The sequence below is a fragment of the Dreissena polymorpha genome, chromosome 11 (assembly GCF_020536995.1).
Source record: "Dreissena polymorpha isolate Duluth1 chromosome 11, UMN_Dpol_1.0, whole genome shotgun sequence".
Lineage (NCBI taxonomy): Eukaryota > Metazoa > Mollusca > Bivalvia > Myida > Dreissenidae > Dreissena > Dreissena polymorpha.
Genome location: NC_068365.1, coordinates 60,780,945 through 60,796,523, shown reverse-complemented (window position 1 = coordinate 60,796,523; position 15,579 = coordinate 60,780,945). Strand labels below are relative to the sequence as shown.

Below are 15,579 nucleotides of genomic sequence, written 5' to 3'. Positions count from 1 at the left end.
ATTCATAATTCAATTTAACATGCTCTGTGGATTGGGTACACAATGTAAATCACGGCAATAGGGTGTAATAATAATGTTATACTACATAAACATCGTCAACCTATTTATCGATACGATTTTTAAATGGGTCCCCCACACACATAACTCTTATTCTGGAATATGAAAACAAATACAAGTTCTATTATTTAAATTCACTAATTGATAATTAGTTAGTTATTATTTTTTCTTTAATAACGACTATAATTAATGTAAATTTTCAGTGTTCTTCACTGCTCTGGTCACCTTGGATACCGTCATCTCCCTAACAACCTACAACGCGAGCGCGTGCTTTGGTAGCGACGGTAGTTCGTGTAATACACTGGTACTGGATCAGTGTAAGGACGATGAACGAATATATGTCAGTGACCAGAAGTATGGGGTCAAGGTTGAGACATGTAACAACAAAAACAAATGTCTTACGTAAGTCCATAAATATTTAAGATATGGCAATTATGAAATGTAATCACCTTGAATGACAATGGACAAAAACTGAATTTATCGCACGTGTCGCATTATAAGATTAAAATAATGCGTTTTGTTAATAATTTGCATAACTTAAAAGAAAAAAAAAGCATGAATGTTTTTTTTCTTATTTGCGAAACAAAAGAGCTAAGCATTTCATTACAAAGGTATAACGGCAAATGGAACACCGCTGAACAATGTGTCAAGATTGCTTAGTTATTTTTCAAACAGGCGATAATCACTACGTTCACGGTATTCAAGTATTTCATTACGAACGTGGCTTTGATTAATGACATAATAATTTTTCAAATGACGTGCTACTTGTAGTTTATCATACCACCGCATAGATATCTGCCTGATATAACGTTGCCTGATATATATTTTATATCATGGTCAACAGGAAGTTCTTATATCAGTCATGTGGGGAGGATAGTCATATCACTCGGAATTAACTATAAAGTAATCATTTAAAGTAAAATCGAAACAAATTTAACAAGACAAACAATTTGATATTAAGATGTAATATATAACACAAAATGCAACACAAACAGCAACAAAACATTTATTACAAATATTAGGCCCGCGTACTCATGACTTCATTATTAACACGTCAAACGACAAAAGTCAGATTCTTTCCCGCTTAAACTGCAACTTTTTAGCGTTATTTTTAATATTATTTCTTTAAAATCGGGGACGTAGAGGTATGATAAACAGAAAAACAGGTTACTGCCTGATCTTTTTTAAATATATCAGGCTCGGCACAAATAAAATAACGGCTCGGCAAGCCTCGCCATTATATTATTCTAAGCCTTGCCTGATATATTACAGAAAGATAAGGAAGTAACCTGTTATTCTCTATATTTTAGAATAATTAAGATTCAGAACAATTTTTTCCCTACTTAATCAGGCCAGGCTCGGGATGCTGCGCATACAAAGCGGGCGATTGTATGGAGAGCCTCACACAACTGCACTCCTATGACCTGTATCGAACTTGTTCCGGCCAGTCAACGTGTAAAACGCAAGTAGGACGGCAAAGCAACATTGGATGCAATGGCGGCTTTTCCGTATCTACATACGCGACAATTTCATACTCGTGCATTACAGGTAGGGGTGTGCATGATGAATCAGTTACATACTTATTTATACACTCAATTATGAGAGCTTAATAACCTCCATTGTCTTACAAATAAGTTGAAATACGGTTATACAATATGGGTAAGCAAATTATATTATGTACAAATATGTTGTACAAATAAATACACCTCAAAATAGCGGTACATTTTGTTCTATAACGCTTGCGTTTTTATAAGTTACCCCGTATAATTCAGTGTCAGATCAAGAAAGCAACTATATACAGTATGAATTGGTGCATTATCTGGTTACCTTCCGCAAGTGTTTTACCTAAGAAAAGACACAGGTTGCCAATGGACGATATATGCAACCAATAACAACCAAGAATAATAAATAAAGAATAATAAACTCGGTGCTACTTTCTAAGAGAAATCAATGCTAAACATTGTTTTTTTAACTAGTTGCATTGCAAGCAACTGTCGTGCAACCAATTCACTACTACAGCTACTAGCAAGCGATTACAACTACTATAGCAACCTAGTATACATAATGTGTGCAATATATTGAACATCGCTTGAGCTATGAGCAGTTGCAAATATGTGTTTCCATAACTAATTAATGTTGTCATAAACGAGGCTTATTAACATGTGTTTATCTTCCTCATAGTATACCCGGTAATATTGGCAAGAATCTGTTTGTATTTCCAGAAAGCATTGACTTTTGCAAACCCTCCTTGACCTCTGGCGAATCGGTAAACATAATATTCGACAAACGAACATCGTTATTTACTGCGGCCTCGTATTGCTCTTGTAACATCTCCTCCAGCCAAGCCTTGGTCGTCAAATATGTCGACATTAGGATGGCAACGTCCCATACAGAGGTCTCAAGGACAGAATGCGCCTCGGCATGGTTTGAGAGTGCACCGCCGTTCACATTGCCAAAGTCATGTGACCCAGGTGTAAATGATGATATGAATTTCGTGTACCAGACTAATGTGACTACAGGATTCAAGACCGTACGTTTGGGGTTAAATGGGTTGTACATTAAAGGAGCCAATGACTCGCCTTCGTTTGTTTGGATTGTAGTTACTGGTACGTTTATGCCCGAAATTCCGATATAACACACATCATCATTTAAATAGTTGTATCTGCATCACTTGACTAAAAATACATAAAAAGTCGTTATTTAATGTTTTAATCGTCAAATCATGCAACATGACTGTAGAAACCGACGGATTGTGTAAAGATGCAATTTATTAGATTTAATTTTCAGTTTCATTTATGCATAAACTAACACACATGTATTCTTAACAGCAATCAACAACGCAAACGTTGACGTGAAATGCGCAAAAAGTGCGTTTGATCCAACGTTGACATCACCAGCTATAATCCCCACCACTCCAACGACCATCACTCAATCAAATATATCGCTACCCAATTCTACGAATAAAGAAGGTAGTCTTAGATTGTGCCGTACAAATGCTTCTCGTGATGATAGTAAATAATCGTTAAGCACAAATTGACCTCAGTAAATATAAGCAAATTAAAATAATGCGCCGATGGGTTAAACTTTAAAGAATAAACATTTATATGTTGATGCATTTGTAATAAAAGTTTCATTATTTAGATAACATACTTCTTTCGCTTTATGTCCTGTAAAACAACGCTGTATCCAGGTTATATTATATTTTGTCTCCCTTTAGATGGCGGGTCATCGAATGGTGCCATTATCGGCGGAGTCGTTTCAGCAGTTATTGTTTTAATGATTATCGCTGGCGTATTATTCTACGTCCTGGTATACAAAAGGTAGTGTGAACTTATCAACATGTATTGTAAAGCATGTATAAAAAGTCGCAGTATTTGAATTAAAAAACGAGCATATATTGATTGTATAAAACATTCACAGCACACGTAGTTCATATAATTGCTTAGGGTGTCACATTTGTATCTAATGCTCGAGAAATAGAAAGGCCCTGTTATACAGACCATTTTTTAAGTTGATGATATAGTAAAGTATCAAGCATGCTGTGAGATTTCTTGTGTCGTGCTCTTACCATGACTGACACGTAAAACTTACACGGCTCAATTGCGATGTTGAAAGTGATATGTCACGTATTTTCACATTCGTGAGCGAGTTCATATGTTTGTAATTGTATCCCTTTAAACTGATGACATACGCAATAAGATCATTTGTCTTTTTAACAGGCGAGGGTGCCCTATAAAGCGTATAAAACTACGAAGAGGAGCACCCGATGTGGCTGTTACAAATATGAGTTACAAGTCACATGGCGAGGAATACGCTGAAATCGGATTTGTTCCTGACATTTCTCCAGTAGAAAATCCTAGTTATCAGGAACGTGTCACGGGTACTACTGCACTTTCTACGGAAACAAACTTAAATGATTATTTGGATAAAATGACCAGCAACGGACATACATATCAAAATACAGGTGGCGTTCAGAAGAGTGCAAACGCAATAATCTTGCCACAAAAGTCACCAAGACCGCCAGGGACGTTAGCTAAAATACGACAGCAAACCAGTAGATTTGTGGCATTGTTCAAAAAGCCTACTGATAATCAATTGAAAGTGTCGTCTCATCCTAGAATAAGTGATGTTTCAACAGGATCATATGACCACATACGAGCTTTTAATAAGGTCGATATTTCATTGCCTATTGCGAACCAAAGTCATATGTACTCACATACAAATACTCAGCAAACATTTGACTTAAACCGCCCAGTCGAAGTTGATTCAAAATCTGCTGTTGCAATTCCAGTCGAAACGAAACAAAAGGAAATTGAAAGGGAATTAAGTGCTGTACATGTTGGGGATCAGTATATTGAGTTCACATTTGATTCCGTTGCGGATGACAAGAAAGTTCACTTTACCATGGGCAGTGAAATACCAAGAATCGATGGACCAAAAAGACAACCACCATCACCACACACTTCTCCAAACTTTATAATTAATTCTCAAACTGTTGAAACGCCTAAATATTCTATGCAAAAACCTGTTAAAGATAAGGACGTAAGAATGTTTGACAAAGGCGTTGTAAAAGGCGGTGAAATTGAAGAAAATCAAGAAAATGGTGATCCACCAGCATACGACTATGCTGACACAAATGAAACGGACAAAGCGAATGAAATTGTAGACGAACCAGGTGCGGTTTACGAAGATGTTGATGCAGACAATCAATTAGAAAAAGACGAAGACAAACGATACATGCGACAAGACTCCCAAGGATACCTAGCGCCGGTATCAAGACACAGTGACGTGTCTTCAGATACAAAACACATGTATGTGAATCGACTGAGTGATTCAAATTTGATGGGAAGTAACGGTGGTACAAGTAAAGCAAATGGTATTGATTTCAATGAATTACAAAGTAAACTGCTCGCTGGTAAGAAAGATAGCAACAATGCTAATCCAGCTGATAGTGTTATCAAAGACAAAGCGCAAAAGTCCCATAAACTTTACGCAAAGGGAAATGAAGTTATAACTGAAAATGAAAATAAAGTGTCAAAATCCAAAGAGGCACCAAATGTAAAACGAGATGTAAAAGACACAGACAATAAAAGCCCACCATCGGGAAGGCCGAGTGTAGTGAAGAGTAATAACACAGCAGCGAAAGATTATGAACATTTGGGAAACGTAAAAGCTGGTGTGCTTAACATGAAGCTGTTGTTTGAAAATAAAGAGAGTGACAGTGATTCATCGCGCCAAAGTTCACCTCGCGGGAACGCAGTTAGTGAGTCTGCAGGGCGTGCAAAGACATCAAACATCAAAACCTGACATACTGGGGGAATTGGTTGTGATTTCAACAAACATTCGCGTAAGAAATGTTCAATATAAAATATTGTTGACTGTTATGTATTACGTTAACGTGATATATACTTTTGATTTTGATTTTAAGATAAAAACTGAAACACGGAAATGTGCTGTATGGCTTCTTGACAATCATGCAAATAAAATACAGTCATCCATTAACTGACTTTAACAAGTAACTTATAAAGTACTTGAAATTGATGTATTTGCATAAATCGATATCGGGCTCATTTTGAAGTCAATATATTTCAATAATAAACAGTAATGTAGTATATTTTTACTTAAAACTCTTTTCAGTACTTACACTTGTTATTGCATGATGTAGATTGTCGTTAGATATGATATGTAACATGTGCATTTATTTTAACTAATATACATGTACTCATGTTATGCTTTATTATTTGTAAAATATTGTATTTAAGTACGGGTATGCAAGTGTAGACAACGAGCGTTATTTGGAATGAATCATATGCAGTTAACATTGTTGTTCTAATATGTATAGTATCTCTTATTCTAATTTGTTTCCATTGTCTCGCGTTGGCTAATTGAATACAGATTAAAAATACATAATATAATTATAGAAGTTCGGAAACAAATGGCATACGAATATCAACGATATAAGAGTTGCATATACATGCTATTATTGTATTTTAACAGTCATAACAACATACACGTGCAAATGTAAGGAAATTCCAACGATCATGTTCATTAATGCATCCGACACATATTCACATTGTGTGTATCTGCAACTAATAAGAGTAAACGTTTTGTTAAAGTAATCGACATACATTATTAAAAGTTGTTATATTTTATTAAACATTCCTCGTTCATATGTATGTATTGGTTTAAAATAGAAAAAAACTACTTAGGTAATAACGTGTTAGATAGTAGCTTTTTAGGAACATAGAATCTCAAGAACGGCACATACTATAAAGAAGACAATTTATGTATGCGTGATATTTTGCATAACTAAGTTACCCATTTCACTAATGGTATGGGCACAGCTGATCCCGCGGCGCAATGACACACACTCAAGATTCTACATCAAGCGATCCGACTATTAATCTCGATTTATTGATGATGTTGATGTAAAAAAAAATCACACTACACTATGATATATGACCCGCTAATACGAAAATGGGTCTTATGCCATATTCTCCAGAACAGACTGCGCTTTGAACTGTTGGGTCAGGAATAAACTGTCCGCTAATTATAACACTGACTCTTAATATCCGACAGGGGAGCGCACATCCTTTTCGGAGATACGCTGACCGCATATGTATTAAGACCCATTTTTGCACGATGCGGCTCACATAAATTTTGTTATGTCATTAAAAAATAATGCTGAAAAGCTATATACAAGCCTAACGAAAAAGAAAACAACAAGTTAATACAAATATATGTGGTAGCCACGATTAGAACCTAAAACAGCGCCATTCATCCATCCATTCTGAGTAGAACTGGAGAAACGACGAACACGTTTATTGTGTGTTTTTATAAACAAAATATTATTTCAAGAGAGTTAGCGTTCTGCCAACCTTTTCAATTTACTTGCTTTTCATCAGATGTTCTTTGGAGATCGTTGACGCGAATTCTAAATGATAATTTTAATTATATTCTTCTTTAGCAAGCATTTTTTTATTCATCGCGATTGCTTTCCCGCAGGATTGTTTATTCAGAAATTCGTCATCACATAACGTGTGTTCGCATGAATATGAATCAGAATTATGACCAGACAAGCAGCGAAGACGCTTTGACAAAAATAAAATAAGTATATATTGGCCGGGGATGTACTTTCTATTTGTAATTGCCCCTTTTCACAGAATGTAATTTTGAGTTTGTCATTTAATGCCTAAAAAAATATTTAAACAGTATATGAACTATATTTAATATGTTAAAAAAAGAGAAAATAGACACATATCTCATTCCGCCGGTTCTTAGTTCCATATTGCTAATGTTTTAATATAGCCATTAGGTCGTTCCGACGTGGAAGTTTTTACTGTAGTTGTTATTTCATATCAGCAGATTCAGAGACAAAAGATAGGCATGAAATCGATGTGTTTTGCATATGCCTTATAAGTTTTATTGTTTTGAGAGTTTTATTTTTTTTAAAACGTTTAGTACGGATGGGGTTCGAACCCACGCGGACATTCGTCCATTGGAACTTAAGTCCAACGCCTTAACCACTCGGCCACCGTACTTGTGTGGATCTACAACATTGGAAATACACAGCAATCGGAGCGAGCAGTGTTGTTTCTCAATAATGCAAAGCTAATACCGGTTATATTTATTGATCTAGTTCATTCAGTCATGCTTCAATTTTGCGCTGGCTTTTGCATTTTCCTCAATGTATCGTACTGGCTTAATATCTACAAAGTTGAATTATCAATGACACAACATACATCAAAATGCATATGTACCGAAATTTTACATTCACCCATGGGCAGAAAAATTCCGAAAGTGCGCTCTTATTGCAGCGACGTCTATATATGACGATAAAACGTTGCTGTATGAGTTCGATATAAAAAGCACGATTAGGGCATAACAATAAAGAATAAGGTATCTGTTTATGAAAACAAACACCCCTCGCGGAATGCCTTAAATCTCTGTTTCTTTCCAAAACAAGAGGGAATGCCACACGATAGTTTAATCTTACCAAGAAAGTGTATAGGCATCAATTGAGGACAAAAAAATATAATGCAGCTATACAGCATGTCATTTTGTGATACTCGTTATGAACGAAATTTAAAAATCAATTGCTACGGATGGGGTTCGAACCTATGTGGACATTCGTTGATTGGTACGTAAGGCCCACACCTTTACCACTCGGTAACTGTACTTGAGTGAAAGTTTTGCTTGTAAAAGAATTACCGTATATTTTGTATCAATAGTTGTATTTGCTAATATTTCATGACAAACGGCACGAACACGATGTTTGCGATTAGCGGTTATTTTGTTTTTAAAGCGCACATTGAGTGATACAACTACGTAGCTTAATATGTAAAACACTCATACAGATTAAATACAAGAATGTCCTGTTTATTTGGATTTGTTTATCAGATCAACCCAAACGTTCAGTTCTTGCTTGATTTATAAGCGTTAAGTTAGCTTTGTATATTGCATGCACTTTCGAATGAATTTATAGATTTAAACAAGCTAGCAAATAAACTTAAGATAAGCAAGAGTTTCACATTGATCCATAAATACAATAACAGTATCTTGTTTGAAAGACTCACCGCGTTATCCTGCAACAACTATTTACTCTGTCTACACTCAAGCCATAAAATAACATCTAAAGAAGTAACAAACACTACACCGATCCCTGACGGTGTTAAAATTTACAACAAAAAGTATACAGTAGTTAGTGTGTTCGCTTGCATGCCTTGTTCACGAGAAAAGCGATTTAAAAGAATCAATTGCTACGGATGGGGTTCGAACCTATGTGGACATTCGTTGATTGGTACGTAAGGCCCACGCCTTTACCACTCGGTAACTGTACTTGAGTGAAAGTTTTGCTTGTAAAAGAATTACCGTATATTTTGTATCAATAGTTGTATTTGCTAATATATCATGACAAACGGCACGAACACGATGTTTGCGATTAGCGGTTATTTTGTTTTTAAAGCGCACATTGAGTGATACAACTACGTAGCTTAATATGTAAAACGCTCATACAGATTAAATACAAGAAAGTCCTGTTTATTTGGATTTGTTTATCGGATCAACTGAAACGTTCAGTTCTTGCTTGATTTATAAGCGTTAAGTTAGCTTTGTATATTGCATGCACTTTCGAATGAATTTATAGATTTAAACAAGCTAGCAAATAAATCTAAGATAAGCAAGAGTTTCTCATTGATCCATAAATACAATAACAGTATCTTGTTTGAAAGACTCACCACGTTATCGTGCAACAACTATTTACTCTGTCTACACTCAAGCCATAAAATAACATCTAAAGAAGTAACAAACACTACACCGATCCCTGACGGTGTTAAAATTTACAACAAAAAGTATACAGTAGTTAGTGTGTTCGCTTGCATGCCTTGTTCACGAGAAAAGCGATTTAAAAGAATCCCAATATACTGTGCATAATGATCTATAGCGGTACCAAATTGAAATGTGTTGTGATGATTTTACTAATTGGATAGTGTATTTGCTATTCATTTACAATGTATTTTTATTCAATAGATACGAAATCCATTTAAATATTTCATTCATATTTAAAAAAGATCTCAATTCGATTCCTTCCCGGGCCCGATGTCGGGTAAAACAAACTGTCATATAAAAAATCCGGACGCCGCCCGATGCTACAAAATGACCCGATGTGCGTGCGATCATCGGCCGGCGCCAGCCAGATGAGCGGAAAAAAACGTCGGCCGCTGATCGGACGGTGATCGGTGTCTATTTGTGACTGAGGTTTTAAACTTTGTCACTCATCGGACGGCGGACGGCTCCGACGTGTCCAGTCTTCCCGATGCCTGGAGATCGGACACATCGGCCGGCGACCGGATTATTTGTGACTGAGGCAGTAGTAAGGTCCTTGTTCTTATCAAACTGGACCTAACGTTTCTTCATAACGTTTTGTTGAATATTTTCAACAACGACATGTTGTTCTGTTATCGTTAAATAGTAAAGAGGCACCTATCGAAAAGAGGATGCAAATACAGGCCCTTGACATATTTGTTTTATAAATGAGCCTCGTACGGTGCAAAGGGGGTTTCATTTATGTACGTGAAGTGTCGTCCCTGTCTAGTCCGCATAGGCTAATCAGGGGCGTCGTTTTCCGCCTAAACTGGATTTTGGCTTAGGAGACACTTTCTTTAAAAGAAAAAGTATTTAAGTGGAAAGTGTCGTTCCTGATTAGCCTTTTGCGGACTGCACCGGCTAATCTGGGACGACACTTTACGCACATGCATTAAACCACATTTTCACCGAGTGAGGCTCAAATGTAAAAAGTTTTCTGCTTAGCAAATACTTAACTATAACTTTCCCTTTACTATACTATAACTTTACCTTCATAATAATATTAGTATAACCAACGATCATACCTGCAAATAATGTCATGTTTTTTCTACAATATCTATTTAATTTTATAAGTTTGTATACAGTTATGTTTGGCAGGTTATATACATGTACATATACAACTAATTAAATATAGCAGGTTATAAATATATCTAACTACTCTAACTATAAACGTAACTTAAATTATATGTGTGGGTTGATACATTCAAGAAGGGATAATCGAATGTTCTAAATATAAATATTCGAACGGTTATAGTAATGATGAATTTTGTCATTTACTATATAGTTCGGGTAATTAGATATGATATGTACCATTTCGCTCGATAACGGGACATTAATCGGAGTCACTTTAAAGCCCGTGATAACCATTCATGTGGCATGTACCGATAATTTGATATGATGAAATACAGGCGAATGCAACTAGCGATAACACATAGAGTAATGGTTGACGTATCCACACAAGTACGGTGGCCGAGTGGTTAAGGCGTTGGACTTAAGTTCCAATGGACGAATGTCCGCATGGGTTCGAACCCCATCCGTACTAATCGATTTAGTGTTTTTTTCATATTGAGTTTAGTTCAACACTGAAAACCCTATTTACAAACAAAATCAATGAATATTTTGACTAATAAAGTCAACACATAACAAATCAACGTTCCTTAAAGCGGGACTGCACGATTTTTATATGTGTTAAATTTTAATATATTGATAAAAATATGTTACAATAACACACAATAGGCAAGAAAAATTATACATTGAAGACGAAATGCAACAAACACAAATTAGCGCCAGAGCCGATTGTGACGAAGATAATTCGTACATATTTTCCTACAATAACTGAAGCATTCGTCTTTTTATTAGGATCGAAGTTAGTGTTCGTGTGTCGTATGAATATATATCGTTTTAAATTTAGACTCACATCGTACATGCATGATATGCATGCTGGTGAATTCTACTGTAAATATCGTTTTTATTTCAGAATTTAATATCTGGCTTATTTCGCATTTTTCGAAACATGTTCTCTGTTACTTTTGTTTTAATTTTTATTGAAATATATGTATAATAGGTTTTAACACATTGTATGTAAATTCATTAATATTTGAATAAATCGTGCCGTTCCGCTTTAAAGCAATAGCAAACATCTCAATACTATATGTGGTCTGGTAACATAGATATAACAGATATAAAGCGATACAAAATGCTAGTTTTTTTTTGTTTCACAATATATAATGTATACTTTATCGGGAATTCAACGAATTTAAACGCGTAATATATATTGTCTACAATAGCAATTGCAACATCAGGTTGACGTTCAAATCGTTCATAAACTGTAAGCAGTGGAAATCAATGTAAAACGAGAAATATATAAATGTTCATTCATCCGTTGCTTACTTTTAGTTAAAAAGTATAATGTTGGCAAAACATTTTTGATATGCGATTATGAATTAAGTAACTTATTTAATTACGCGTTTGTTCAATTATTGTATCGCGTTACATTCATATTGGTTACAATCTAGAAATAAGCCTGACAGGAAGTTTACTTTCTCTTTGTTCATATGTAAAACAAGGGCACGAACTTCAACCTTGACGTGATGATTTTTCAATCAGCGTATTCATTTCGAAATCCAACTATACATTATAAATCCTCTTCATCATGTTGTGTTTTTTTTTATACTGAAGCCGTACATTGTTCAAGTAACAATAAAACACATGTTCTGTTCTGCTTAACAATTAGAAAGTTATTGGCAAGATAAGAATATCTTATTTAACTGTATCAATATAAATGAGTTTTTGGTACTTTATGCTCATCTATTTTGTGATCGCTATCGCTAAAGGTGTCCACGAGACATATATTCATTAATGGAAAAGTATGACCTTGTGAACTATTATACAGCGTATTGTGAATCCACTGTGATTCCTCCTTAGCTGACGTGGAAACGTATAGCAAATTATGCGATACGCCAATATCACACCTAGCAATAGTCAGAACACGTATCCAGAATCTGTGCAATTAAGCGTCGTTCGACCCTACATCAGGGCTGATCGCCTCTGGGCCGCGGCGAGGACACCCCTTGAAACAACGGAAGCCTCGACAGCTGTGCGTGTGCTAGTGAATACACGGATACAAACTCCCGGACATCGTTGCAGACACTGTGGTCTCATAGTTATCAACAGCGACATTCATGCCGTTGCCTCCTGTCAAAGACTGAGTGCACATAGACTTACATTACTACGAAAATGCCACATTCTCCCCGATACTAATCCATATGAAAAAGTGACATTACTTCTATAAGCGGCCAACTCTCTCAATATTGAGGCAGCCAGACGTATATGTAATTTTATTCATATGAGTATAACGCCAAGTAATCGTGCTTCAACAAACAGACGTTTAATGAATTTCAATTTACATTGTTTTTAGATGTCAATAATATTTGTGTAAATAGTACATGACGTTACGATTATGTCTTAATGTATATTTAAATTATTTTGAATGTATGAATAAAATCACTGAAACGTGGAATTCATAATATTTGTATATGTGTTTACGAAGGCTTATCAAAACGTAGAAGTAAATAACAAAGAATTTCTGCCAAAAACATCCATTTAATGCAAGCAACACAGACGCTGTACACTTGTAGTGCACTCTCAGTGAAAACGCCAACGTGTTAGTAGATTTGTTTAAGACACACAAACAACGTAACGTTGTCGACGTGACATCGATAACTGCCGCCGAGTGAATGGGGATGTATCGCATATGTTGAAGAGGATTTGCTTTTCCAATTTTAGGAAAAATGCGCCCATTTTGTGTGTACATATAAATAATAAAAACATCATGAACACAATATAAAGAAATAACATGTAACAGTTGGTTGCTCGCTCAAATAGTTAAGCTCTCGCACAGAGGCAGTATATATTACAATATTCTTGGCCTTAAACACTGATGAAATGTGCCTCAGAATGCCTATTATCATCTTTGTGGTACTGTTCAAAAGTTTAGCCAAAAACATATTCATTGATAATTACTGATGCTATTAAGATGCTTATGAACTGACTTGATGCTTTTTACAGTGGCTAGTTACCCGGTTGGAATGTAAACTTTTAAAATAGACTTACCCGCGCTTAATAAGTTCTATCCCCGCTAATATGTATTTAAGATTTATTTAAACACTTTAAGAGTATACATGTATATGTATTATTTTGTACATACCTACTAATAAAGTATTCTATCAAAATATAATTACATTGTAAACGGCGACATGTCCCTTTTAGTAGATTTGTAAATCAACCGCTTTTTTTGTAATCCGCGCATCAGTGCATTAGAATTGTGAAAGGCGCAATGAGCTCTGTCCCGTACGGTGGCATAGAGGTGACATTCACTTCTCTTTTTTTTAAATTTCTCTCCTCTTTTTTCTATCTCGTGGCCACGAGTTAGCTATGTCGTGGCCTACTTCTAATACTTGAACTACTACTACTACTACTACTACTACTACTACTGCTACTACTACTACTACTACTACTACTACTACTACTACTACTACTACTACTACTACAACTACTACTACTACTACTACTACTACTACTACTACTACTACTACTACTACTACTACTACTACTACTTCTACTACAATTACTTCTACTACTACTACTACAACTACTACTACTACTACTACTACTACTACTACTACTACTACTACTACTACTACTACTACTACTACTACTACTACTACTACTACAACTACTACTACTACTACTACTACTACTACTACTACTACTACTGCTACTACTACTACTACTGCTACTACTACTAGCAGCAACATCGACAACAGCAGCAGTAGTAATAGTAGTAATAGTAGTACTAATAGTAGTATGTTATGTTATATCAGAGCCTTGCCTGCTTTGACCAGCTATATATATGCGTACAGAATATTTACACATGTTACGCAAAATTTGATTGGCTGACTATCTCGGGATCTCAAGATAGCGAAAATTCTCTCCTCTTTTGTTAAATGCACTCTGCCTTTATTTACTGCACCGCTCTTTTTTAATTGCACTCCGCTTTTATTTAGTTTTGCACTCCTCATTTTTCTATCTCGTGGCCACGACATAGCTAACTCGTGGCCACGAGATAGAAAAAAGAGGAGAGCAATTTAAATAAAAAAGAGAACGGAATGTCACCTCTATGCCACCGTAGTCCCGACCGATATTGAACAAACTTACGCTGTAAAATCATCATCATCATCATCATCATCATCATCGTTTTCAACCTTACGACATCCCATCAGCATATTCTATGTGCTCTATTTCGTATTCAGCATTGGGCAAAGTTATCACCTTTTTTCGTATACAAACATATTGACAATTCTTCAGTTGCATTTTTTAATGCCTTAAATGTCATAAATAACGGACAATTAGAACATATGGACGAATCTAAAATAAAACCCTTCCGTATACTTGAACAAGTTAAGAACAAACATTAAAAAAGGCGTTGGATAAGTCCGTTTGTGTCTATTATGGTATTCCATAACTGTTCACGAGTGTTAGAATTCACATTACAGATCAGAATACGATGGCGCACTACGTTCGAATTCACTCCATTACAAAGTGCACATGTATATATATACGCGGGCATGGTAAGTCGCCCAATTACTCGCATTGTCAGTCTTACTACAGAGAGAGGAGATTTCAGGATTTTTTTCTGGCGTTAGTCCATAAACCACACACTCCGTCGGACCGTAATATTGTTTAGCAAAGAAAGGAGTACTTCTCTGAACACTCTTGAAACAGATTTATATTCCTTTTTTGTGTAACGTGTCGGCGGAGCAAGGCTTTCCACACACTTTTCGCCTAGAACAGACCTTCTGCAATGTATTGATCCATAATGTGGTGAAGTTCGTACTTGCGAAATATCGCACGTAATTCAGAAATGAAACCACGGTGTTGTTTGTCGAAATTTTCATAATATATGAGTCTGCTGTTAAACAAATGTTTGGCCATGTAAGTATTTGACAGGTTGCAAATTTGTCCTAGAAAAACCAGCTTTCTGTAATCAACCATTGTCTCCATAAGCACGGCATGGATAGCACATACAGTAAAGTTAGTTGCAGTTTTTTGTGGTAGACCCTGTATGTGTTTTAAGCAAAACCTATGCGAGCGTTCTAG

At 35.7% G+C, this 15,579-nt stretch overlaps 1 protein-coding gene and 2 non-coding genes across 4 annotated transcripts in view; 2 read left to right on the top strand and 1 right to left on the bottom strand.

Moving 5' to 3' along the window:
- The window catches only part of LOC127851553 (uncharacterized), a 12,806-nt gene extending 6,930 nt beyond the window's left edge, over positions 1-5,876 (top strand). For both annotated transcript variants that reach the window (XM_052385380.1, XM_052385381.1), the window contains exons 2-7: positions 261-459; positions 1,409-1,605; positions 2,280-2,663; positions 2,886-3,026; positions 3,275-3,377; positions 3,777-5,876. In XM_052385380.1, the coding sequence (XP_052241340.1) occupies positions 261-459; positions 1,409-1,605; positions 2,280-2,663; positions 2,886-3,026; positions 3,275-3,377; positions 3,777-5,364 (2,612 nt within the window). In that variant the 3' untranslated portion in view covers positions 5,365-5,876. The remainder of the gene's footprint in view (positions 1-260; positions 460-1,408; positions 1,606-2,279; positions 2,664-2,885; positions 3,027-3,274; positions 3,378-3,776) is intronic.
- A 1,639-nt stretch (positions 5,877-7,515) lies between these two features.
- Trnal-uaa (transfer RNA leucine (anticodon UAA)) lies at positions 7,516-7,598 on the bottom strand. The gene has a single exon. It is a non-coding gene; the product is annotated as a tRNA-Leu (tRNA).
- Positions 7,599-10,880: 3,282 nt separating this feature from the next.
- Trnal-uaa (transfer RNA leucine (anticodon UAA)) lies at positions 10,881-10,963 on the top strand. Its single transcript has one exon. It is a non-coding gene; the product is annotated as a tRNA-Leu (tRNA).
- Positions 10,964-15,579: the final 4,616 nt, after the last annotated feature.